The sequence below is a fragment of the Dryobates pubescens genome, chromosome 10, assembly GCF_014839835.1.
Source record: "Dryobates pubescens isolate bDryPub1 chromosome 10, bDryPub1.pri, whole genome shotgun sequence".
Lineage (NCBI taxonomy): Eukaryota > Metazoa > Chordata > Aves > Piciformes > Picidae > Dryobates > Dryobates pubescens.
This window is the reverse complement of record NC_071621.1, coordinates 36,859,081-36,885,347: the sequence shown is the minus strand read 5'-3', so window position 1 is coordinate 36,885,347 and position 26,267 is coordinate 36,859,081. Positions and strand designations below refer to the sequence as shown.

General features: G+C 43.3%; 1 protein-coding gene across 1 annotated transcript in view; it reads left to right on the top strand.

The window, feature by feature from the left end:
* Nucleotides 1–26,267, top strand: part of TMEM135 (transmembrane protein 135) — a 188,592-nt gene that overhangs the window by 63,448 nt on the left and 98,877 nt on the right. The window contains exon 5 of the mRNA XM_009901512.2: nt 16,932–16,997. Coding sequence (XP_009899814.1) covers nt 16,932–16,997 — 66 coding nt within the window. The remainder of the gene's footprint in view (nt 1–16,931; nt 16,998–26,267) is intronic.

Sequence of the window (26,267 nt, the reverse complement as noted above, 5' to 3'; positions counted from 1 at the left end):
AGGGCAGGGTGCAGAGCACCTGAATGGGTGGCTCTTCCCAACTGCAATATGGATTCTCTGTAGAAACTACAGGAGATTGCAAAATGTGTGCAAATAAGAGAGAAGCAGGGCTGAACAGCACAGGAAATGCATGCCACATGCTGTTGTCATGTACATGCTGTACATGTCTCTCTGTATTGTTCTGTAGCCTGCTGCTGGATGTATTGCATCTTTATTCAGTGTGTTCACTGAATGTCCATATGCCTCTATGGTACCACAAGAGCTTCATTTGTCCCTTCAGAAACTAAACTTAGGCATGAAAAATACTGTAAAGTTATCTGAATGTTTACCGTGGCTGTCTATCAATATGTAGGTCGAACCTTTTTTGTTCCTGTAAGAAATAAGCCCCCTTTTTCACATGTCTTGAACTTTATTAGGGGTGTCAAGTTTTACTCTCTCTTAAAAGACTTCAACATCTAGAGTTAGAAATAGTTAAAGCTGTTTCTAACAAGTAAATTAAGTAATGAAAGTCTTGCAGCAGTGGTAAAGTCGAAATTGCTTGGGATTAATTGTCTCTTAATGAAAGGATGCAATTTGTAGCTCAGTATGCCAAGTCCTTGGAAGACAGTTTTGTTGGTTGGTTTTTTTTCCCCCTGTCAAAGTCTGTATATTATTAGCTGTGGCACACTGGCAATGAGACACACACACAAAAAGCCCCCACATTTGTATGTGTATATAAACCTTAAATACACACTGGGTGAGAGGGAAGGGAGTGCCTCAGTCTGTCTCCATGTTCTGCAGAATTAGCAGTGAGTAACAAAAAGTTAAAGGAAATGTTAGATTTGTGTAGCCATGGCTTTAATTAATCCATGGCTGTGCTCTGGAAGCCTCGTGTTTGTAAAATTTATGGAAGGGCACTAAACTGCATTAGAGTAATTTATGGGCCAAATAAATGTCAGTTGCTAAGGTAAACGAGCGGAGGAAACCCTGTAACTAGGATAAAAAACTGAAGAACTGGAGTAAATTGTAAGTGTGGTAAGAACACTGATTCAATTGTTTCTTTCTATCAACCCAAGCAAGTGTAAGTTCATTTACAATACATTTATTAAGAGGCTCGGGCTAATAAAACAACACTTAAGGAGCAATTTGGGACACTTTCCAGCTCTCTGTGTTTTGTGTAGCTACAAGTTAGGCCAGTCTTTTCTTTTCTTTTTTTATTTTTTTTTTTTCATTCTTTCTTTAATAATAATAGTAAAAACCAACCCTAATCTGTATTGCTGGCTCCCTTATAAGGTTGTTAAAGTTGCCATTTGGCGTTTCAGAGCAGTGCTTTGCATTGTGCTCAATTAGTGCAGGCGGAGCAAGGGAAGCACCGGGTTCAGAAATGCACCTAATGACTATAAACCACTGAGGGATCCATTCATTCTGTGCTTCTGGCTCCGGGGGTGCCAGCCACAGAGACTCCAGCAAGTTCTGAAGCCTAATCCCGATTCACGTCTCCAGGTTTCTGTGGCACTTGAGCCTTGGAAGCAGTAATGGGCTCTGGCTGTTTACGATCCTGCCTCGCTGCGCTGCCTCTCGTCTGCGCTACGTTGTGCCTAGGAAGGAACTGAGAAAGACTCTCTGTGGCCTAACAGTAAACCCTAATATGCCACCTCCTTCTTTCTGGGGGTGGAGGAGGGGTTGAAGGGTTTTACTGTCAGTGCTCTGGATCAATTTTGGATGAGGATTTCCTTGCAGCTCTTACATACACGCACTGCTGTAGTCTAGTGGCTAGTTTGGTAACAGACCTCTCCCAGCTTGATACAAGACCTTTCCCTTCAGCTCTTTTTATTGTTGGAGACTTCCAGTTGATAACTTATTTTCTAAACAACTACTGGGCCTTTAAATCAAGACTTAACACAGATGAGCATCTGCTGCTTCCATCGATAACACCAGTGCTGGAAACAAGAACATGCCTCACTACTTAGTTGAAACCATCTTATCTGAAGGCTTTTGTAAAATGGTTTGAATACATAGAATAGAATACATAGAACAAACCAGGTTGGAAGAGACCTTCAAGATCACCACATCCAACCCATCAACCAATCAAACACCACCCAGACAACTAACCCACGGCACCAAGCACCCCATCAAGTCTCCTCCTGAAAACCTCCAGTGATGGTGACTCCACCACCTCCCCAGGCAGCCCATTCCAATGTGCAATCACTCTTTCTGTATAGAACTTTTTCCTAACATCTAGCCTGAACCTCCCCTGGCGCAGCCTGAGACTGTGTCCTCTTGTTCTGGTACTGGCTGCCTGGGAGAAGAGACCAACATCCGTCTGTCTACAACCTCCCTTCAGGTAGTTGTAGAGAGCAATAAGGTCACCCCTGAGTCTCCTTTTCTCCAGGCTAAGCAACCCCAGCTCCCTCAGCCTCTCCTCACAGGGCTGTGTTCCAAACCCCTCACCAACTTTGTTGCTCTTCTCTGGACTCGTTCCAGCAAGTCAACATCCTTCCTAAACTGAGGGGCCCAGAACATCCTTCCCTCCTTCTACTGAGTGGAGGAGCTGCCTGCTGTCAGAAAGTGTTCCCATGTAGATACCTGTGTTAGGGTAAAGCCTGTAACAGGGCTACATCTGGGAAGCGTATCAGCGTTGACGATTCATGCTGACAATTGTTCTGATGTTTCGATGGTGCAACTCCTTTCAATGCCAGTGAAGCCCATCAGTGAAGGCCATCAGTGAAGCCCTGCTTCAGCACCAGGGTTTGTTTTTTCTGTACATTGTCAGTGAAGAGGTGAGATTTTTCACATCTGGTAGATGAGAGGGTAAAGCTTGTGGTTAAGACCTGGCCTGATACACGATCGTTTAACCTGTTGTTAGCTACTCTTAATGTTTGCAAAAGAGCCATGTTTTGAAAGCTTTCTAGGGTGTGAGCCTGGGTGAGACATTGAACAGTTTGATTTATGAGCCCATTTGATGTTTCTGCACTTATCAGGATCAATTTGCTCTTTTGATAGGGAATGCAGCATGTTTTAGACTCAGTTGATTGTCTGCCATGGTCTCTGAGTTGTTTTTACTATTGCCACATTCCTTATACTGTTCATTCTTTTGTGTGATTTATGTACTTTTCCCCCAAGAGGTATGAGCTATTATTTGGCTTTGCTAACATACAGGCTGTTCAAATGAACATGCTTATCCACTGCAGTTTATAGAACAGACCTACTGCATGCTTTTGGTACCTTTAAACCTTGCCAGGAATAATTGTACTTTTTGTTCCTGGTCAAAAATCCTTTCCCCTTATTTAGTACTTAGTAGAAGTGTTTGTTGTCAATCTTAAAATCTGTGTAGTTTTTATAGCTCACTTACATGTTTAACATCAAGAGAATGGGTAAATAAAGGGTGAATAAAGTGCTCTGGAGAAAGGATTCTGTGGTTTGCCTGCCCCTGAGGTGTCGGGAGCAAGAAACGGAGCTTGAAGCAGTCTCCACATTGCATTCCCTGCTCTGTGAATGTGATACAGCTCCGCATCACTTGGAGCAGCCTGGGACCACACTGCAGTTTCAGGAGTTGGTGAATCTAGCAGGTGATTTACTGGTAATCATAGAATGGTTTGGGGTGGAAGGGACCTCTAAAGGACTAGTCCAAGTCCCCTGCAGTGAGCAGGGACACCCTCCACTAGATCAGGCTGCTCAAAGCCTTGGCAGCCTGACCTTGAATATCTCCAGGGATGGGGCCTCAACTACCTCCCAGGGCAACTTGTTCCAGTGTTCCACCACCCTCATGGTGAAGAACTTGTTCCTAACATCCAGTCTAAATCTACTCTGCTTTAATTTCAAACCATTGCCTGTAGTCCAATCACTCCAGGCCTTTGTAAACAGTCCCTCTGCCGCTTTTTTGTAGGCCCCCATCAGGTACTGGAAAGCCACTATTAGGTCTCCCTGGAGCCTTCTGCAGGCTGAACAACCCCAGCTTCCTCAGCCCCCTGATCATTTTTGTGGCCCTCCTCTGGAGCTCCTTCATCAGGTCCATGTCCTTGCTGTGTTGAGGGCTCCAGACCTGGATGCAGTACTCCAGGTGAGGTCTTGCCAGAGTAAAGTGGCAGAATCACCTCTCTTGACCTGCTGGCCACACTTCTTTTGATGCAGCCCAGGATGCAGTTGCCCTTCTGGGCTGCAAGTGCACACTGTTGGCTTGTGTCCAGCTTCTCATCCACCAGCACCTCCAAGTCCTTTTCTACAGGGCTGCTCTCAGTGTCATCGCCCCTCAGCCTGTGTTGATATCTAGGATTATCTTGACCTAAGTCCAGGATCTTTGCCTTATTGATCCTCATGAGAGTCTCTTCAGCCCACCTCTCCAGCCTGTCCAGGTCCCTCTGGATGGTCTTCTAGGAAAAGTGCAGACTGTTTCACCTTTACTCTGTGTGCATGTCACACCTTGTGCATTGGGACATGCAAATTGGCAATTTTCATAAGTAATACTTTTTATGAAGAGAGCAGACTATTGGGACAGAATATACAAACCTGTGCTTAATGTACCACCAGACATTCATCTGCTAATTCTTCTTACAGTTCCAATATTTGAATATTATTATTTTGTCTAGATTTCTAAAACTAGCTTCAAAAATAATTATTCTTATGTATTTAATGTTTTTGTGACTAACATGATGCTTCAGCCTTCAGGCTGTATATCTTTCAGTATAATGGGAATTGAGAGTAGCACACTTCTGGATAGCAATACTGAATAATAAAGTTCTTCATGTCATCATGAGAGAATTCAATTTGTCAGCTTATTCTTTTTAGTCTGTCAGAATTTGCATTGGTCTGTAGGTTCCTAAGATGATGGATGGGTGGAGGTAATTAATTCTATACTCTTCCTGACTTTGGAAAGGAAGTGAAAAGTATTAGAATAGAATAGAGTAGAATTAGAATAGAGTAGAATAGAATAGAATAGAATAGAATAGAATTAACCTGGTTGGAAAAGACCTTTGAGATCATTGAGTCCAACCCATTGCCCAACACCATCTCATCAACTAAACCATGGCACTAAGTGCCTCATCCAGGCTCTTCTGAAACACCTCCAGGGATGGTGACTCCACCACCTCCCTGGGCAGCACATCCCAATGGCCAATCTCTCTATCTGTGAAGAATTTCTTCCTAACATCCAGCCTAAATTGTGTTGTTATGTCTCTTTTGGAGGAAGAATTGCCTTGGTAGATAGTACCATCAGGAGTAGATTCTTAGGGTCTTTTGATTTCCCACCCATGGCGAAAGAAGATCAGAGTGTGCCTGTTCGCAGGAAGACATTCTGTGGTGCAGTGTTCTTGCCTGGCATTGGCTGTGAGGCACAAAGGACAGGATCCAGCTCTTCTGCATGAACTTTACTGGTTTTACAATAATTTCATTGTGGTTCTTCCTGCTTTGCTCATCATTTGCCAGATTTTAGAGAAAGTGAAGCAGGGGTTTTACACAGCTGGCATTCATCTGCACTTAGCTTTATTTCCTTTTTCTTTTACTGTTGTTGATAGCAACCATCCAAATTTTCATGCAAACATGTCAGTACCACCACTGGCTAATCTCCTATGAGACCACTGATATGTCATGGCAAAAATCAGGTCTCATGTTGGGGTTTTTTTTGCATTAGAATAGGCTAAATTTTTCTCTATATAAATCATGGCCTGTTACTTTTTAAGATTACAGAGCTAGTTGGCAATAAAAACCAGGCTGATACACACCAGGTGGGATTTTTTCATGGTGTTGAAGTCAGTTCACAACAGTAATTTTGGCAATTTCAACCTTGCTGAGTTTTAGGACATAGAGGTTGTAGCCAGCTTCATCTCATGGGGGGTTTGAGCCTGAGTCTGGCTGATGGCTTGATTTTTAAGGGCATTTACTAATTTAGCTTACTGGAGGTATTTTCTTCTGCTTTGACACTTGGTATTTATCCCCCAGTCCTGCTGCAGGGCTGGCTACAGTACTTCATGAGCTGGGAAAGTCAGTCCAGTCCACTTCCCTTCATAGAAACCATTCAAGAGCATGAAGGAGGAGCATTGAGATCCTGGCATGACAGAAGTGAAGCTTTTCAAACTTACTTAATATATGTGGGTAAATTCTGCATTTTTTGATAGTCAGAATTCTTTAGCCACAACATTAGGGGTGGTGAGTTCTCATCATTTTTGTGTGAGCAGACCTGCCAGACTTTAGGTGTGCCTGTGGGTAGGTGTTACGTCAAAGGCTTCGTTACTGAAAAGGGGAGCTTCTGGAGTACAATTGCACCACGGCTTCTGTCAACAGTCTCAGTGGTCAGAATAGATGTGGCCCTTCTGATAGTGTTTGGAAAGGAGAAGTGTGGCTTCCTTCTTAGATTGGTCTTATGATAGAAGTTTCCTGCCTTTCTTGAAAAGAGAAAACAGTATGGAAGTGTGCTGTGCTGTGCTCCCTGCGCTGCTTGCCAGAGGTGGCTGTTCCCAGCCCCTGCAGGTACTGCTGTTGATTTTGAAGAAAGGTGCTTGGGAGGAAGAAATCTTCCTGAAATGGCTTCACTTGCAAACTGCTTTGAGGGTTAGGCAGCCTGTACATGAAGCTCTCTCTTAGTTACTCTTGGGCAAAATAAGAGCAGCTTTCTGAAGAACAGGAAGAGGTTGACCAGCGCTTCAGCCAGCTCCCAAAATACTAAGCCCTGTTCTAAGCCCTGAAATTTTTAGCTCTCCTTAAAAGACAAAGAAATTGGTGTGTGAAAAAATAATTCAGAACTCTTTGTTATGTTGGTAGATAATTCCCCATATAGCATCAGACTTTCTGAAATGCTGATTATTTTGTATTAAATGGGTTTGATCACTTAACAGTCAGCACTTTAGTTTGCTTTATTTTCACAGATGAGCATGTGATAAATAGCATCACACCAATTCATGTTTTCTCCTCAGGTCATCTCCAGCATATCCCTGTCCTTCATTAAAACAGTGTAGCTGTTGGCCAGCAGCAGTGAAACTTTTCTAGACAAAGGAGGGGAGGCATTTTTATGAACTACACCAAAAAAAGTGGTGTTAGCCTCTGCGTTCTGTTTCTGATTGCTTCAGAGAGCTGCGAGACATGCACCTTTAACCAGCAAGGTTGGGAAGGGAGTCGAGTGTCCCATCCAAAGTAGATGGAGTCTATAACACTTGGTGTTTAGATTAGGTTTGTATTAGTTTAACTCATAACTCCATGGGCAAATTACAATACGTGGAAACAAACCAACAGAGACAAAGAGGTTTTTGTTCCTTTTGCAGATACTGAGAGTTACTGCTTAAAAATGCTACCGGTGGGAAACGTGAAAGATGAGGTAATCCCCTGGAGAAAAAGGACCATGGTTGTGAAACACATGAAACATAAATCTTGTAAAGCTTGTAGGGAGTGCACTGAATTGAACCTGTGCAGAGTTCACGCTCACACCAAATTCTGGTCAGTAAAAGCAGATGAAGGAACTGTAAATGGCTGCACTTAAATGAGGCTGGAATTCCAGAACACGTGCCTGGATAGCGTGGAATGAGGCTAAACAAATATGCAGCTCCTTAGCTTGGTGGTCATGGTGAAACTTCAAAATGTGTGTGTTACAAGACCCAAGGCTGCTGGAAGACCTTGCAGTGTCACTGACTGGTTAAATCTCTGCCGTTTTCCACAGGTTAGAGAGCAAGGATCAGCATCTTCGTATTTTGCTTTCAGTTGTACTAATAACTCATTGAGGAGCTGTGGGTGGACCAAGAAAGCTCACTTCAGTCTGCTTTGCTTATTTATGGAAGCTTGGGAATGAATTTTTCCAGGAACATCCTGGTGGGCACTGCCATGTCACACACCCTTCCCTTCCCAGCTGGCTTGCTTTCAGAGTAATACTCCTCAGTGCTCTTCAGACCAGCAGGGCCAGGTGCTGGAAAGTCACAGTGAAGAGTCAGAATGGATGGATAGGCAGAGATGTAATTTTAAGGGTAGGATGATCAACAAGGCCAAGTGCAAGGTCCTGCACCTGGTTTGGGGCAACCCCCAGCAGACTGAGGCATGAAGGGATTGAGAGCAGCCCAGTGGAAAAGGGCTCAGGAGGGTACTGATGGATGAAAAGATGACGTGAGCCAACAATGTGCGCTCACAGCCCAGAAAGCCAACCGTATCCTGGGCTGCATCAAAAGAAGTCTGGCCAGCAGGTCAAGGGAGGTGGTTCTGCCCATCTACTCTGCTCTCCTGAGACCTCAGCTGGAGCACTGTGCCCAGCTCTAAGTACAAGAATGTGTCGAGAGGAGGCCCGTGAAAATGGTTCAAGAGCTGGAGCACCTCTCCTGTGAGGACACACTTAGAGAGTTGAGGTTGTTCAGCCTGGAAAAGAGAAGGCTCTGGGGAGACCTTGTTGCAGCCTTTCAGTACTTGGAGGGGGCTTATAAAATAGATTGGGAAAGACTTCTTTTCCAGAGTCTGTGCAGAGGGAAGAAGGGCCAATGGTTGTAAATTGAGAGTATGTTTATATTGGACATAAGGAAGAAATTTGCTGTGGTGAGAGGTGGTGAGTCACTGGAACAGGTTGACCAGGGAATTTGTGGATGTCCCATCACTGGAAGTATTTGAGGTCAGGTCAGATGGGGCTTTGAGCAACCTAATCTACTGAAAGATGTCCCTGCTCACTGCAGGACTAGATCTTTAAAGGGCCTTTCTCACCCAAAGCATTCTCTCATTCTGTGTAGTGCTGGAGTAGTGTACAGCTGAAGGCTCAGAGCAGCGTCGCTCTGTTATCCTGACACTTGGTGGCTGCATCAGACCTGTTGTTTATGTTTTGCTGTTCCAGTGGCTCCTGGCCAGGCAGCAGAAACATGCCCCATGGACTGGTTCCAAATGGGATGGAGGGAAGTGGGAAGTCTTCCTGCTGCAGGGGTGGTGCAGGATGGATGGATGGGTGCATGTGCTCCTTCTCAGCCTTCTGGAGTTGGAAATCTGCAGAGTTCGCTGCCCCTGAATCCTGGGGGAGCACCGGCTACGTGCGAGTGTGCTCGTATAGTCCTAGCCTGGCCAGAGTGGTCTTTCAGCTTTTATCTTTTATTCTATCTGACAGCATTACTAATCAAAACCATTTTGACAGTTGTCATGTGCTTTCTGCAGGCTGGCTCGCAGCTGCTTTCTGCCCTTCTGTTGTGTGATTGGAAAGGAGGAAGGTTTTAGCTGGCTTCAGTGGATTGTTTCTCAGACGCAGAAACTTTGGTGCTGGTGGTGAGGCAGCCTCTCTTAGACTTCTTTTCTCTGGCATTTCTGTCAAGGCAGAGATTAAATGGCCTATTTCTCCAATTTCCCATGCTGGCTGCTGGCCTGGTTTGTGGGTAATTCAGTTCATGAGCATTATACTGCTGGATTTTTGCTTTTTTCCCCCCCTGGCTTCCTGATATCCAGTTAATTGCAACTTTGAGCTGTTCAATCCTTTGTGCAGAGAAAACTAGAAAAGTCAGTTACAGGCTGGGACCAGGAATCCCAATGAAATGCCAAGCATAGTTTTTGGGAAGGGGGTATGGGAGGAAGGAAAGGGAGAACAGGTGAAAAAGAACTCAGGGGAAAAAAAATCCAACAACAAACCATCATCTTGGAAAAAGTTACAAAGACCACAACTGCAGGCTACTGGGTTCAGATTGAGATAAATAAACACTAATGCTTTTATTTTATCCTCCTGGCAGCTCACAGTACTTGATTATTTCTGTGCTTGGATCATTTGTTGAGTACATGTTCTACAGCTGTAAGCTTTAAAGCTCTTTTGAGGAGAGGCTAAGGTTCCTGAGCGGCTCTGCAGCAAGGCAGGTTGCTTGCAGTGGGAATACAGCGAAGGCTGAAGGTAAAGATGGTCAGCATGACGTAGATTATCTTTTGGGCATTAAGAACAACAGGGTAATTTAGTTAGGGTAGAGGTAAATTAGTTTGTGAGACAGTTCGTTAACCCTGAAAGTGCAGATTTGGTTCGGTGAGCAAATGGAATTTGGTAGTTCAAGAGAGTATTTGTCTGTAAATTTGAACCTGTGTTTACACAACAAACCTGCAAATATTCTAAGGAGCTGCATGCTGTAACTCAAGAAGATCTACCCTGTGCTAGTAATCTTCTTACTTATAGTACTAATTGATTTATGTTATTTTAGTGATGAGTTCCACAAATGCCCAAACGTCGAGTTAGGGAGACAGTGTAGGTTTAGTGTTTGAGAAAGGAGAACTGTTTCCAGGGAGACTTCTGCTGTGCAGGTTACATAGCCAGGTGTGTGCTTTATTTCCTTTCAGCCATCTCATCTTCAAGCTACTCTTCCATCCTGCCCCATAAATTGCAGCAGATTTGACCCATCTCCTGTGCATCCAGAGCTTCCAAGAGATAGTCCTGCAAGCTGAGAATTGCTGGGGCTTGTGAACTCTTCTGTTCCTGAAGTGCCTCTTCATTTTCATTTGGGGCAGGCAGTAGACAGTGATTTATATAAAAGAATTGATTTATCCTTTCAGATAATGGAATGTGCTGCCCAGGGAGGGGCTTGAGTCACCATCCCTGGATATGTTTAAAGGTTGTTTAGATGTGGTTCTGGTTCTTTGGAATATGGTTTGGGGGTGGACTTGCAGAGTAGGGTTAGTGGTTGGACTTGATGATCATAGGGGTCTTTTCCAACCTGAATGATGTTATGATTCTAATGAAGATGCACCAATGCTGTGTAAGTAACGAGGGAAAAGAGAGGCTGAATATTATGGACTGCAGAGGTGGGTGTTTGGTGCAATATTTGGGTGCTCACATTCCTCAGGCACAAAAACTGGATAAAAGAGAAGTTTCAGAAAATGGGTGCAAGGCTATCATCAACTCTGCTTAATCATGGGACTTAAACTGTTCAGAGTTCACAGTCAAGTTCCTTTTATGGAAGGCAAGGGTAAGTGATTTGATCTTCTGATGGGTGAATGGAAAGAACTTGCATCTCACAGATGGTCAACTATAGACTGATCTACTTATTGTACAAACAGAGTTCAAATGGTTTGGTATTAAAGGCAGAGAAGTCCAGACAGAGAGGTGCATGGAATTTACACCTGAAAGATGATTTTCCAGAAAAATGAGAATCCAGATATGTCTGTTTGAAAGCATCTGTTCAGCTGCAGTGTTGTGGCTTACATATAATTTAAATTCATAAAATATATAAAATGGCAGCAAATTCTGTGTTTCTATTGTAGCAATTTCATCAAAAGCTGTAACACAGTTTCATAGAATGCTTTGGGTTGGGAGAGACCTTAAAGATCATCTCGTTCCAACCCCTCTGGCACGGGCCAGGAAGTCTTGCACTAGAGCAGGTTGTTCAAGGCCTCATCCAGCCTGGCCTTGACCACCTGCATGAGGGGGCATCCACAACTTCCCTGGGCACCCTGTTCCAGTGTCTCACCACCCCCATTGTAAAGAATGTCTTTGTAATATCCAGCCTAAATTTCCCCTTCTCAAGCTAAAGGCTCTTCCCTCTTTCCTGTCACTGCAAGCCATTGTTAAAAGTCCTTTCCCAGCTTCTTGTAGGCACCTTTCAGCTACTGGAATGCTGCTATGAGGTCTCCCCCCAGAGCTGCCTTTTCTCCAGGCTGAACAGCCCCAGCTTTTGCAACCTGTCCTCATAGGGGAGGTACTCTAGAACTCTGATCACCTTCATGACCCTCCTCTGGACCTGCTCCAGCATTTTGATTCCCCTGTTATCCTGGGGGCACCAGAACTGGATGCCATACTCCAGGTGGGGGTCTCATGAGAGCGGAGTAGAGGGGGAGAGTCAGCTCCCTCATCCTGCTGTCACATTTCTTTGGATGCAATAAATAAGCTCACCAGTTAAGTTAAATGTCACCTGCAGTGAGCTTTAGATGGTGAGGGTTGCCTTACATTTGAAGTTTTGTGGACAGAAATTAGGAAAGAAAGATAATTTGGTTTCAGAAACTTCTTACACATTTTTGCTTTTAAATCTCACTAAACCTCCTTTTTTCTTCTTTTTTGAGTAGCACTTGTTCTTCTTTTCAAAAGCTCTGTGGTTGTTTATAAGGCCTACAACAATAGTTCACTTGCAGTATGTAATCAAGTTGAAAAATGTCAGTGATGATTTCAGATGGACTGTCAAGAACCTTTTTTTGACTGCAATTTGCTTTTCATGAAGAAACACAAATGTTACAACCAGTGCTGTCAGCCAGCTATTGTAGCCAAGATCAGCAAACCTAATAGGAGTGACAAAAAGTCTTTTGTGGTGTCTTGCCCTTTTTTATTCTTACAATAAATTGCCCCATTTTCATTTTAATTGAATCTGTAAATTGCTGAGAATGACTTCCAAAAGTCTCTGCCTTTCAGGACGTAGCTTTAAATAGCTATTTCTTGGTTTTAAAATGTGTGTTTAGAAGTAGATGCCAAAATTTGGCAGGTGATTAAAAAGCATGCATTTCTAAATCAATTAATTTGCATTAGCAGTCCTGTCCATTGCTTGTGTTTGCAGTTTTCACCTTGGTAAAACTGGAGGGAAGGGATCCATCCAACCTTGACAGGCTGGAGAGGTGGGCCCAAGCCTACCTCAGGAAGTTCAACAAGGCCAAGTGCAAGGTCCTGCAGCTGGGTCTGGGCAATCCCAAGCACCGATACAGGCTGGGCAGGGACTGGCTTGAGAGCAGCCCTGAAGAAAAGGATTTATTGTGGCCTTCCAGTGTCTGAAGTGGGGTACAAGAAAGCTGGGGAGGGACTTTTTAGGGTGTCAGGTAATGGTTGGACTGGGGGGGAATGGAACAGAACTAGAAATGGGTAGATGCAGATTGGATGTTAGGAAGAAGTTGTTCCCCATGAGGGTGGTGAGACGCTGGCACAGGTTGCCCAGGGAGGTGGTGGAAGCCTCACCCCTGGAGGTGTTTGCAGCCAGGCTGGAGGTGGCTGTGAGCAACCTGCTGTAGTGTGAGGTGTCCCTGGCCATGGCACGGGGTTTGGAACTAGATGATCCTTGAGTTCCCTTCCAACCCTGACAATTCTATGATACATTATAAAACCATTTTGTTTTTGTGAATACCTAGAAAACTCAAAACATCTGGAAGATAAAGCACTATTTTTCCTGTTGCCTTCCCCCCCCAATCAATTTCCATCAGTAATGCACAATAATTTTTCACTTTTGTTCTGGTTCAGAGCAGTGGTTTCTCCTTTAATAGAGCCTGCACGGTGTTAGAGAGTGGCAAGCTCCACCAGGCAGCCATTTCACCTCACGTATCCAGTAACACAGTATACATTCCTTACCATGAAGAACAGATTTTTGGAGTCAGTAACTATCAGCTTGGCAACACATTTATTTCACACTGAGATCACTAAAACCATCTGTTGATAATTTGCATTCTTAAAGACCTCTGACTCCCATCTCTGAATAGAAGTACCTAAAGCCATTGCCTAAGCCTGTAATGATTCTTCTTTAAGGCTTATTCACAATTATTTGAATGCAAATAAATCTTAAATTTTTACAGCTTCATAAAAGTCCCTGATTATAATGAAACATTTAATGCTAACATTTAACTGCAAAAGCAGTTAAAAATGATCTAAACTCCTAGTCAGCAGTTTCTTTGGGATATACTAGTATTTTTTAAATGGATGGTTTTGCCTTTTTAATCACTTTTCCCAACATGATGATAACTATTCCAAATAAGATATTTTTTCCCCTAATCACAGTTGCACATCCTAACATGAAATGCAAGGTTATTGTCGTACTTTCAGCATTTAAAAGTGGATGGAGTTGTAAATTGAGAAGCAGTAAATATATGTGAAAACTTGGCATTCAGTGGACAAACATCTAATGCAAGTTTATATGAAAGAATTTTAGAAGATACCTTAAGGATGGCAAAGGGCTGACACTGCAGCCAGGTAATTCAGCTCATTCCAAATGGCATGTAAATTGTGGGTGTCCTTGCTGTGAATGGTGAACAAGAAGAACCATGAATCATAGTATCAGTCAGGGTTGGAAGGGACCACAAGGATCATCTAGTTCCAACCCCCCTGCCATGGCCAGGGACACCTCACACTAGATCAGGCTGGCCAGAGCCTCATCCAGCCTGGTCTTAAACACCCCCAGGGACGGGGCCTCAACCACCTCCCTGGACAACCCATTCCAGGGCTTCATCACTCTCATGGGGAAGAATTTCCTCCTCACCTCCAGCCTGAATCTCCCCACCTCCAGCTTCATTCCATTCCCCCTAGTCCTATCACTACCTGAGATCCTGAGCAGTCCCTCCCCAGCCTTCTTGTAGCCCCCTTCAGATACTGGAAGGCCACAATTAGGTCACCTTGGAGCCTTCTCTTCTCCAGACTGAACAGCCCCAACTCCTTCAGTCTGTCCTCACAGGAGAGGAGCTCCAGCCCTCTGCTCATCCTTGTGGCCCTTCTCTGGACACCTTCCAGCACCTCCAGATCCCTCTTGTCATAGGGGCTCCAGAACTGGAGGCAGGACTCCAGGTGGGGTCTCACCAGAGCTGAGCAGAAGGGGAGAATCCCCTCCCTTGCCCTGCTGGCCACACTTCTCTTGCTGCAGCCCAGGCTCTGATTGGCTTTCCGGGCAGCAAGTGTACACTGAGAGCTCCTGGTGAGCTCTCTGTGGCAAAATGGCACTTTTTGACCTGATGCACAAATGTTTGCTAAACTTTTCCAGTAGACATTTACAGCTAAAGAAGTCAAAGAAATTACTTTACTAGGTGGCCTGTGTTGAAAGATAGATTACTTTGTGTCAGGGCAGTCGTCTGTATGACCAGATGGATGGTGGGACCTCTATCCTTAGCAGTGCTGGAAATGTGCCTGAACAAGCCCCGGGCAACCTGCTTCAAGAGTTCAAAGACCCGGGCAACCTGCTTCAAAGACCCCGCTGGTCTTTGCCGAATGGTTCTGTGGGGCAGAAAGGAAAAAGGTGGAAATTGAAGGCAGTGAAGGAGTTTGTTCAAAGCAGAAGCATTACAGATAATTCAGCTTTTTGAAGTGGCTGCATTTTCCTAGCCCTGATCTCTCTTACCATTAGTCTGTGTGATGTTAGTTTTGTGAAGGTGGTAGATTCCATCTTGCTCTTCCTCCATGTGAGGCGCTGCCTTATTTGAATCACAGCACGTTCACTCTGTTTTCTTTGTAGAAAGGATACAAACTTGAAATCTTTTCTGCTAATGCCCTCCTCCTTCACCAACACAACAATAAGCTTGGCTCTGATCACTCTTTTCCAAGATGAAGTTCCTTAAGCATCTTCTTTGATTTTTGCATACCTAAAAGCCCAAAAGCTCTTCCTCCAGCTTTGTCATTGTCAGTGTGTGGTTGGCTCTAGATGGCCTCATCTCCCTCAAGCTGTTTGGGTAGGTAGCTGTGATTGTGGGGCTAATCTTCTTAGCACTACTCAGCACATGAAAAGTGGTGCCCACAGGAGGACGTCTGTGGTGCTGGATTTGCTGTTGCTGTGATTTCTTTGTTTCTGAATGACAACTGGTATTAACTCTGCGAGTACAAGTGTGTTCAGAGGGATCTTTTACTAGTCCAGATGAAAAGAAAGTCACACACACCAGTGGTTTTCCAAAGGAACAAAAGCGGCTTAGCTATGTTGACAGAATGCTCAATTCAGTTGAAACATCCTTAAAAACGCTGGTGAAAGAAACCAATTTGGGGAAATACAAAAGGCTGTATGAGGGTCTCTCAAAGAAGAAGAGTTTGAGAAGAATTACACTTGGGCATTGCCCTGCACTGGTCGTGGTTCTGGAGCTCACGCATTCATTTACAGATGGGAGAGGGAAAACATGAGGTTTCTGCAGGCAATTGTGTAGAGAGGGTAAACCCCACTGTCTGTATCTATGAAGACTGAGGAATTAATCTCAAGAGTTGTCTTTGATATTAGAGCTGTTGAGATACAGCTGTCTCAAGGTAGTGCAGCATGAATGCAGCAAGTCTTACAAGCATGTAAAGCCCTGAGCAGCTTACTTTTGAAATCACTATGGAGACAGATAATCAGCTACCGCAAACTGCTTTTGTTTATAAACTTTCTAAACTATTTGTCCCCCCAAACCACCTGATAATTACTTTTTAACATAGATCTGTAAATGTTGGAATATTTTGCTTTATTAGAACCAGATATTAAAAACATGTTTCATTACAGATGAAATTGGAACCAGCTTTACTACTTGCTATGGAAACAAGTCTTTACAACAGATCTGTTCTTGTGTGCGCTGATGTGCCAATGCACGGCTTTATGTAACCAGCGATTTTTCATGCCTTTTTGCAAACAGCTTGTAGGCAGAAATGTGTTGCAGAGCCTGTGGGGCTTTTTGTGTGTGCTGTAGGCCGCACTAGAAGGCATTAATCTGCGTTTGTGTCAGAAGTATGTGCTAATTGTCCCTCTTGGTTAAAGAACGATGGGACAGCGCAAAGTATGCAGCCTAACTGAAGATGAACCTAAGTGAAGACTTCGTCGAAGTTGTGTTCCCTGTCATTTGCACATGGCAGTGTTGTGTTCTGTAACGCTGCTGTTGTTAACGGGGACTCAGGTGCTTTTAGGAAAATAATTGTGTCATGCTCTCGGGTTTTGATACTTACCTGTTAATTTTTAAGTGTAGAATATTAAACAGCAGTTAATTAATTAGTTTCCTGAGTTGTGAAATCCCACAGGGCTATTTCTTCCCTTAGTGTCCCACTTTTACGTGACAACCCATGGAAGATCGTCCTAAGGGGCTGAGCCTCTCTGAGCAGAGTTTTGTGTAATTGCTGCAGTGTCACAGGAGGGACATGCACTGTTTAGTTAAAAACGCTCCACAGATCTCTTACCTTGCAGTAAACCTTCGCTTAACCTGTGCAGACTGCTCTAAATAACTTCACTGAATGGATTCAGTTGTGAAACAGGTGCAAGAGGTAGCCAGCACGTGAAAAGATGCTGTAAAAATGAAAACAAATCTTCATGAGCTGGGTTCAGTGTGTTTTAAATAACCAACCTGTGTGTGTTTGTTTGATGCAGGCCACAGAAACGTTGTTCCGAATGGCAGTAGCAAGAGGAGTTATTACGCCTGTAAGACATGGAGAAGTAAGGCTAAATATTTCTCTCTATTTATCTATTTCTTCTATTTTTATGTGCAGTGTCATGTTTTGTTCATACCATACTTTATAACTCTTTGGAGACAGAACCATCTTCAGGTAGGTGAGGAGGGCTGGCCTGTGTATAACCTGCATACATACACTGCAAAATTTGTAGGGCAGAACAGGAATTGAAATGGTTCCCAGAGGGATGTCAAGTATTCTTCAAACCCCACACTGTTTATCTCTTTGCTTGAATCATGATTTTTCCTTATAACAGAGATGCCTCATAAGACATTTTAGCCAGGTAATTTTTCACTGTATTTTGTTGTTGTTGATGTTTTGGGTTTTTGCCCTATTAAAAATTGTAGAATCTGGAGAAATTCACATGAGGTCAGCCTTTGTTGTTGCATACCTGCAGAGGAGTCCTTCCTGTGTTCTTTCAAGAAATAGTAACCTTGGGAAGCAGATGAAGTATTAGTACATTAAATTGCTCTAAAGAGGTTGAATGCATTTGAAAATTACATTACAGTATCACAGTATCACTAAGGTTGGAAAAGACCTCGAGGATCATCGAGTCCAACCTCCACAGACCTTATGACTAGACCATGGCACCAAGTGCCACATCCAATCCCCTCTTGAACACCTCCAGGGACGGTGACTCCACCACCTCCCTGGGCAGCACATCCCAATGGCCAATTACTCACTCGGCGAAGAACTTTCTCCTCACCTCCAGCCTAAACTTCCCTGGCGCAACTTGAGACTATGTCCACTTGTTCTGGTGCTGGTTGCCTGGGAGAAGAGACCAAGCCCTTCCTGGCCACAACCACCTTTCAGGTAGTTGTAGACAGCAATGAGGTCACCCCTGAGCCTCCTCTTCTCCAGGCTCAGCAACCCCAGCTCCCTCAGCCTCTCCTCACAGGGCTGTGCTCAAGGCCTCTCCCCAGCCTTGTTGCCCTTCTCTGGACACCTTCAAGTGTCTCGATGTCCTTCTTAAACTGAGGGGCCCAGAACTGGACACAGGACTCAAGGTGTGGCCTAACCAATGCAGAGTACAGGGGCACAATGACTTCCCTTCTCCTGCTGGCCACACTATTCCTAATGCAGGCCAGGATGCCATTGGCCTTCTTGGCCACCTGGGCACACTGCTGGCTCATGTTTAGGAGGCTGTCAATCAGACCCCCCAGGTCCCTCTCTGGGAGCTCTCCAGCCACTCTGACCCCAGCCTGTAGCTCTGAATGGGGTTGCTCATATATGCATCTCTTGAAGGTGAACATTTGTTTCCCTTTTGGGTTTTATATGAGGTAAACATCGTGCTGAACATTGCTGATGAAATGTTTCTAATATTAGGTGGTGCAGTTTATGCTTAGGCTGGATTTCATCAGAAAATACACTATTGCAGTCTGCTGGAAAGGAGAGCTGATCTGGGCATGGCCACAGCTGGGTGCTGCAGTGTGGCATAGAGTTCTAAGCGTAGAAACCTTAGTATTTTTTCATGGTAATCTGATTCTGATCAAATTGCTAGGTAACTTTGTGAAAAGTTCATATATAATAGACACACCATTCAATCTGGAATCTCAGCCTAGATTTACCCTGGAATCCCAGCTGTGCTGTAAAATGTTCTTTGTGCTGATGCAGTTGCCTTAATTTCTCTTTGGAAATAAAGCAATGCATGTTTTCATCCGTGCTTCATCAGCGATTTCCTGTCCTCCTATTGTCCACAGTTTTAGCTCTTCTGAATCTCTGGATCCTCTCTGCTTTTTGTGCACTGCTCTCCATTCTTTTCTGCAGCAGAGTGCAATGCAGTATCCAGAAGTGTTAGTTGTGTAGTATGTGAATTATGGACTAATCAAACTTACTTTTTTTTTAAAGTGTAAATCGTTGTATCATGCAGGGCAAAAGGCTGGGATGATTGCAGGCACAATGATCTCCATTGTGAATGATACTGGTAGTGCCTGTACTTAATACATCTTATTTTTGAGACAGTTCAGCTCACTGATCTGGTAGAAAAAAGGGTTTTATTTTTTTCTTCAGATATTCTCTCTGATCTTTTATCAGACAAACTGCCTCAAGGGCTGGAGAGAGCTGGATGAGAAGCAGGGAGATAAGTGTTGAGAGGATGTAGCCATGGCTAGCAAGAAAAGAACTGGGTGAAAGTGCATCTATTTGATGACTGTGAGTTTTATGTTGGTGTACTGTGTCCTGTGACAGTTTCTGAGGAGTTCCTGGGGCTTCAGTGGAAATGCAGTTAATGCTAAGCTTGATAGTGTATAGATAAAGCACCTAGGAATTGTCCAGGGTTGGCTTTTTGTGTGAAAAGGCAATGGGAGAAACAAAAAAGACCTTCCTATTCTCATGTACACCTGGCTGTATATCAGGGTAAAAAATACTTTCACTCGAGGAAGATCTTTGCATGAAACTGCATTGTGCAGTTAAAACTGAGTTACTCTGAAAATGAGGAATGACATTAAGCAAATGAAATGAGTTTGTGCAGAAGAAACATATAATTATCAGGAGTCATACTAATGTTTTTGAGCTCTTCCAAGAACTTGCTGAATGTTTGCACAGTGTGTAAGTAGAAAGGGAGCCAGAAAAAAGTTGAATATGAACTGGAGTTGTCTGTATTCTGTTTGAGAAGTGTGAACTTGGCAGTGATAATCAAAGCACAGCAACTTGTTTATTGCAGATTCCAAGCTACAGAGGCAGCAGTCCAAATGTGCAAAAGAGCCATTCAGCTTTCGTAGCTGTACTTAAAAATGGAAGCCCATTTAACACTGAAGAGGGGGCAAAACTGTTTAATGTTAGAAGACAGACATCATGCTTGTTTGTTTTAAATGAATAGAGTTTTCAAATGACAGTATTGTCTGCACTGCTGAACAGATCAGTGCACAAACATTTGTTCTATACAGGCAAAACAGAGTGCATGAAAAACTATCCACTAGGATGCAGTTGTCATCACCAGGTGGATTTATCATTTATAATACTGAACGAATGTGGGAAATCCCTTTCCTCTTTCCAACATTTCCTCATTTATTGGGACTCATCAAGCTTTTGTACATACAGAATTCTTGGAAGAAGGCAGGTCTTTGCTGTTGTTTAAAGCTGTGTTTAATGAATTTCAGAATTAAATTGGCATTCTGTGTGCTTTCTGTGTAAGGTAAATAAAGTGAAATGCAAAGCTTTATGAATTTAGCCCAGGTATTACAGAATCACAGAATGGTAGGGCCTGGAAGGGACCTTGAAAGTTCATCCAGTCCAACCCCCCTGCCACAGCAGCAGCACCTGTCCCAGGTCACATAGGAATGCATCCAGGTGGGTTTTGGATATCTCCAGAGAGGGAGACTCCACAGCCCCCCTGGGCAGCCTGCTCCAGTGTTCTGTCACACTCACCAGGAAATTCGTTTTCCTCCTGTTAGTATCACAGTATCACAGTAACTAAGGTTGGAAGAGACCCCAAGGATCATCAAGTCCAACCTGTTTCCATGGAACTTCCTCTGCCTCAACTTCCATCACTGCCCCTTGTGCTGGCATTGGGCATCACCCAGCAGAGCCTGGCTCCAGCCTTTGGGCACTCACCCTTGACATATTTATAAACATGAATGAGGTCAGCCCTTAGTCTCCTCCTCTCCAAGCTACAGAGCCCTCAGCTCCCTCAGTCTCTCCTCATAAGGAAGATGTTCCACGCCCTTCATCATTTTTGTGGCTCTGTGCTGGACTCTCTCAAGCAGTTCCCTGAGGTCCTTCTTGACCTGAGGGGCCCAGAACTAGACACAATATTCCAGATGTGGCCTCAACAGGGCAGAGCAGAGGAGGAGGAGGAGAACCTCTCTCAACCTACTAACCACACCCTTCTAATGTTTATCACAGAAATTGCCTAATTCTGCATTTGCTTTTTAAATGGTGGGGTTTTTTCTGCTTGTATTTTTGCCCAGCCTCATTTGTGATACATGAAACACAGGAAGACTTCCTAAGCAGTAATACTATAGGTTCTGAAGAAGTACCAGGAATCACTTGAGATTAATTTCATTGAAATAAAACTGCATTGGGCACAGTGTTTCCTGTGATTCAGCTCATGGGCACACTGGCTCTAATGGCTTGCAGGCACTTAAGAAACCGACTGGCAGTGGGTTAGTGGACATCTGATCCTCTCGCCCTCGTGCCTTCCTGTTACAAAGATGTCTTTATTATCTGAGGTTCAAAAGTTCTGCTTTCACAGACTACCCCAGCATCTCTGGTTTCCATGCTTTTGTCTTGAATACTTTGTTACTGCCATGTTAATATGTGAGGAAAGATGTTTTCTCATATTTACATAAATCTTACAGCAGCAGAGATGCTTTAGTGATGGTCCTGAAAGCTCTCAACTTTCGCTTCTGTCTTTACCCAAGGACACACGAGAAAGCAGCACTGTTGGTCAAAATGAGCCTGGTTTGTTCTCACCGAGGTGACAGTGCTTCCTAGCAAGCTGTGTTTGACACTACAAAAGAAAGATGTTGAGCTGCAATGAAACTTGGATTATTTTTTTGCAATTTTAGATCTTTTGTGTAATGTCAGAGCTTCCCTGGGCTTTTTCTGCCTTCCAAGGAGGATTGTCAGTCTCTTGGATCTTCTCTTGTGACTTTTCCCCCCTTCTTGTGTAAGAGTTGCAAGTACACAGAAGAAGTGTGTATTTTTAAATTTAATGTGTTGTAAAGCAACCTGAATTGAATGTAACAACCCCCTACTTTCTGAATGCCTGGTGTAAGAGCCAAAGTGTTAGTAGGTTCAGAATAATTCCTCTTACCCCGTTGTTGAAAGATACGCAGCTATGAAGAATTGCTGTCAGGCAGATCCGAGTCCCTTTTCCTCCAAAGGGAAATCTCTTTTCCCTCTGTCCCCAAGAAAATCTCTACTTTGATTTTGATAAGTGTTTTGAAATGAAAAAAAGAAGGCATCTTGCATTAGTGTTCTGAAACCGCAGCTGTGGCACACAGAGCTGCAGCTCTCTCTTTAATGAAGTCTTTTTGGGAAGTAGCATTTAGCCTGGTTTTTATAACTTCTTGTAAAGGAGCAGCAAATGGATAAAACATATCCACAAGACTAGAGCAGTTTTACAGTCTGTCTACTTAAGGTTTTGGTTTGGGGATATATGTCAGAAGTATTTAAAAATAGTCCTGGTATCTGGAAAATTCTTCTGGCAGGTCACAATGGGTAGCAGTTCAAAGGTAGTTTAATTGCTAAAGACTGGCATACCTTATCTGTATTATCTGGAAGTAAGTCAAAAGCAACTCACTCTTCTGATTAAATGCAGTGAAAATAAAGCTTGTTTGGAGGGAGGAAGGAGAATAATGCCACTGAACCCAGAGGAGGAATACCGGCAGATTGCATTTAGAGGTGTTCCAGTGTACTGTGTTCAAGGGATGTTTTTGCCATGCATTCAGTTGTATGAAGGTGTCATTCATCTAGCTTGCCCTGACTTACCCATTTCATGCAGTTTATATGTTGTTTTTTAATCACAAAGAGGAAAGTAAATTTGCCTCACAACCTTAGTTGAATATGGAGAGCTTTTGTGCTCTTTTGAGGAGAAGGTTCTTCCCAGCAAGAGTAATTGGCCATTGGAATGTGCTGCCCAGGGAGGTGGTGGAGTCACCATCCCTGGAGGTGTTCAAGAGGGAATTGGACGTGGCACTTGGAGCCATGGTTTAGTTAGTCCTGAGGTGTTGGGTGATAGGTTGGACTTGATGATCTCTGAGGTCTTTTCCAACCTTATTGATTCTATGATTCTGTGATTCTATGAATATGCCAGAGGACACACTCTGTTCCTTACTAAAAGTGATCGTGATTACTGACCTGCTTCAAATTATTTTAAATGGAATGGGAAAAATGAATGTGCTGTAGGAATTGTACCTGGTGTGAATGTAAGCTGGAAAGACATGAAAGCAGGACAATGGCTGTGTGTTGCACAATATGGAGAGTTATCTCTGTAAGAAGGTAATGTATGAGTTTGGAAACCTGGAAATCTTACGATTTTCACTTCGGTTTCGAAAGTTATGTAAATGATTCATGTGCTGTGTTTCTCCTTAAAATACATGGATGATGCATTTAGAAATACCAAGTGTGTCTTTTTGGTGGAGCAGAGCGGTGGGGCTTAGCACTGAAGTGTTTCACATGTGCTTTACATTATTTTTATGATGAAGTGGGCTTCTCTCTTAATGCATGCTGATAGTATATATTTATTTTATGATAATTGTAACTTCCCCTTCGTGAAGTGAAACACAGCGCTAAAAACTAAACTGAATTATGCTCAGAGGGATTTGCCAGGGATCTTCAGGCTAGTGCTTTTGACAAGGAATAAAGTAAGGAGTAAGAGGCAGAAGTCATTCTGCCCTGTACTCAGCACTGGTTAGGCCACACCTTGAGAACTGTGTCCAGTTCTGGGTTCCTAAACTTGAGAAGGACATTGAGACTCTTGAATGTGTCCAGAGAAGGGCAGCAAGGCTGGGGAGAGGTCTGGAGCACAGCCCTGTGAGGAGAGGCTGAGGGAGCTGGGGTTGCTTAGCCTCGAGAAGAGGAGGCTCAGGGGAGACCTTCTTGCTCTCTACAGCTCCCTGAAGGGAAGTTGTAGCCAGGAGAGGGTTGGTCTCTTCTCCCAGGCAACCAGCACCAGAACAAGAGGACACAGTCTCAAGCTGTGCCAGGGGAAGTTTAGGCTGGAGGTGAGGAGAAGATTCTTCCCAGAAAGAGAGATTGGCCATTGGAATGTGCTGCCCTGGGAGGTGGTGGAGTCACTGTCCCTGGAGGTGTTCAAGAGGGGATTGGATGTGGCACTTGAAGCCATGGTTTAGTTAGTCATGAGGTGTTGGGTGACAGGTTGGACTTGATGATCTCTGAGGTCTTTTCCAACCTTATTGATTCTATGATTCAGTTTATACTTAAAAATATTTGATCTTTTTCCTTCTTTTAAAGAGCTTTTAAGAGTTTGTTTTGAGAGGCCAACCCTGTACCTACATACCAGCATGCTTAGGGGAACAGTCCAGCCTCAGCTGTTTTACACACATAGTGCAGGACTTACGGAAAGGATCAAATGCCCTTGCTCAGTGCTCAAGTGGGAGCATTGTAGGTACTTGGAGCATCAGGAACTGGGTGTTAATTGGGCTTCAGACTGTTAAAGTTCTCTAGTAACTTCCTGCATTGGCTTAGTGCAATAATTCATTGTAATACTTTTAGAATGTGAAACCACTATCTTGTGAGAAGGAGTAGTGGTGTTTTCCTTGACTAGTGTCTTAGCAAAGATGGTTGCAATAGGTGAAGACGTCGTCTGCCAGAAACAGGAGTGTTAGCGTGCATGAACTCTTGGAGCAATTCTCCCACTCTGAACCATGAAACCAATCTGTTCCTGTCGGTTACAATTTTAGGGAAACTAATTCTTTGTTGATGGAATCAGGTGAAAAATATGTGGTTCTGATTAGCAAACAGTGTGCAGAGTTTCTTAAGGTCATAGAGAACATTCCTCTGGACATGTGCTTGTGTTCAGCTGTGTGTGTAGGACTGTGCACATAGGTGTGTGATGAATGCATCTTCCTGCATTCAGAATGGTGCACAGTTCAGTGGTTTGTCTGTTTACATACACTTGTTGTTAAACATTAGTGCTGTAGAGCAAACATGCATATTTTTTGTTTGTTTCTAAGTTTCAGAGTCTTGTGTTTTGAAACTCAACAGCCCTCAAGATAATGCTTTGTATAATTATGTAGCAGGAACTCAAATAATGAGCTTTTCTTGAAGCAGCACATTTCTTTTCCATGGGAAATACGTGTTATACAAGTGACTACCTGGAGAAAATAATGGCCTCTCATTTTTAAGTATCCTGCAGAGCTGCAAAAAATAAGCTGGTATCTGCAGTCTGCCTAATGGACTGCTCACCACATCACCACATGCAATTAAGCGTAAGTGATTTTTCTGCTCAAGACAGGCTCAAGACTGATTTAGCAATGAAACTTAATTACTTCTAGCCCTTAGAGAAAATGACCCAACAAGGCTGAAGCTGTTGGCAGGGCAATGTGGGAAAGCTGTTGCTGAAATTCACTCTCCCATTTCTGATTTTCTGTTAGCAATATTTAACACTCTTAGCCTTCAATTAAGCAAATATTCCCCCAGATTGTGCAGAGTTCTTTCTTTCTCTGTTACAAGCTAAAGAGGAAGATAATGAAACTTTGTGACTTGTTAAAATCAGGTGTCATGAAATCCTATATGGGTGAAGCCCTGTGCTAATGGAAATTAACAATGAGTTCACAAATGCCTGCATAATGGTGAGGTCACCACTTGGGCCACAGGAACCTCAGGCTGACAGCTAGGGCTGAATGCAGATGTGCTTCTTGACAATTTGATGTCATAGGTAAATGGTTTCTTTATTTTGTAACCAGGTCATAGGAAAAAGTTGTGAAGCGTCTGAACATTACCCAAAAACCCCCAACTAAAATCATATTAACAAACTACTTTATACTTGGAATTCGAGTTTGAGTTATTAGGAATGTGTTTTTTGAAGGAAACAGGAACTTCAATTCTGTGACTCCAAGGAATACATCTGGAATAACAATTCACAGGGACATATGGCATCCATTGGCTTCTATTTTCCTATATGGAGGTTCTGATTGCAGTGAAAGGGAAACCTGTTCATTAATTACGTGAATTAAAAATACAAATACTGTGCTGTAGTCAATTTATATAACCTATTGGAGAACAGCAAGTTCTGAAGAGTATGTGTGGAAGTTAAGCAAAGAAAATGTCCTTTTGTGTTTGTCAGCTGTGGCAATAATTTGCTTTGCTGTTGTAATGTATTTTTCCCCTTAAAGGTTTTGCCTCCCTTACTCTTAACTCATCATATAGATAAATCTCCCATTTACCTCTATGAGATTCATGTTGCAGTTGTAATTTGTTCAATATAATTGCCTTCTCAGCAGTGCTAAAAGTCTTGTTCCTGCTAACTGCTATGGATGCGTTTATCAATGGAAATATTCATGGTAACAAAACTAAACATGTGCCTGAGTGTTGCAGCACCAGACACTAATTCCCAGAGGCATGTTTAGCACATGCTCTAATGCTTTACCCAGCAGGGAATGAATTTAAGTATGTGTGGATGTCCCCTTAATTTCAACAGGATTTAACCAAATAAGTGACTTAACCTTTTTGCTAGACAGGAAATAATGTTTTAATGATTCATGTGCTTGGATGTAATATTTATTGATTTTTAATAAAAGCATTGACAGACTCATTGGAAGGAGCACTCTCCTAGGCTTATGTGTATAGT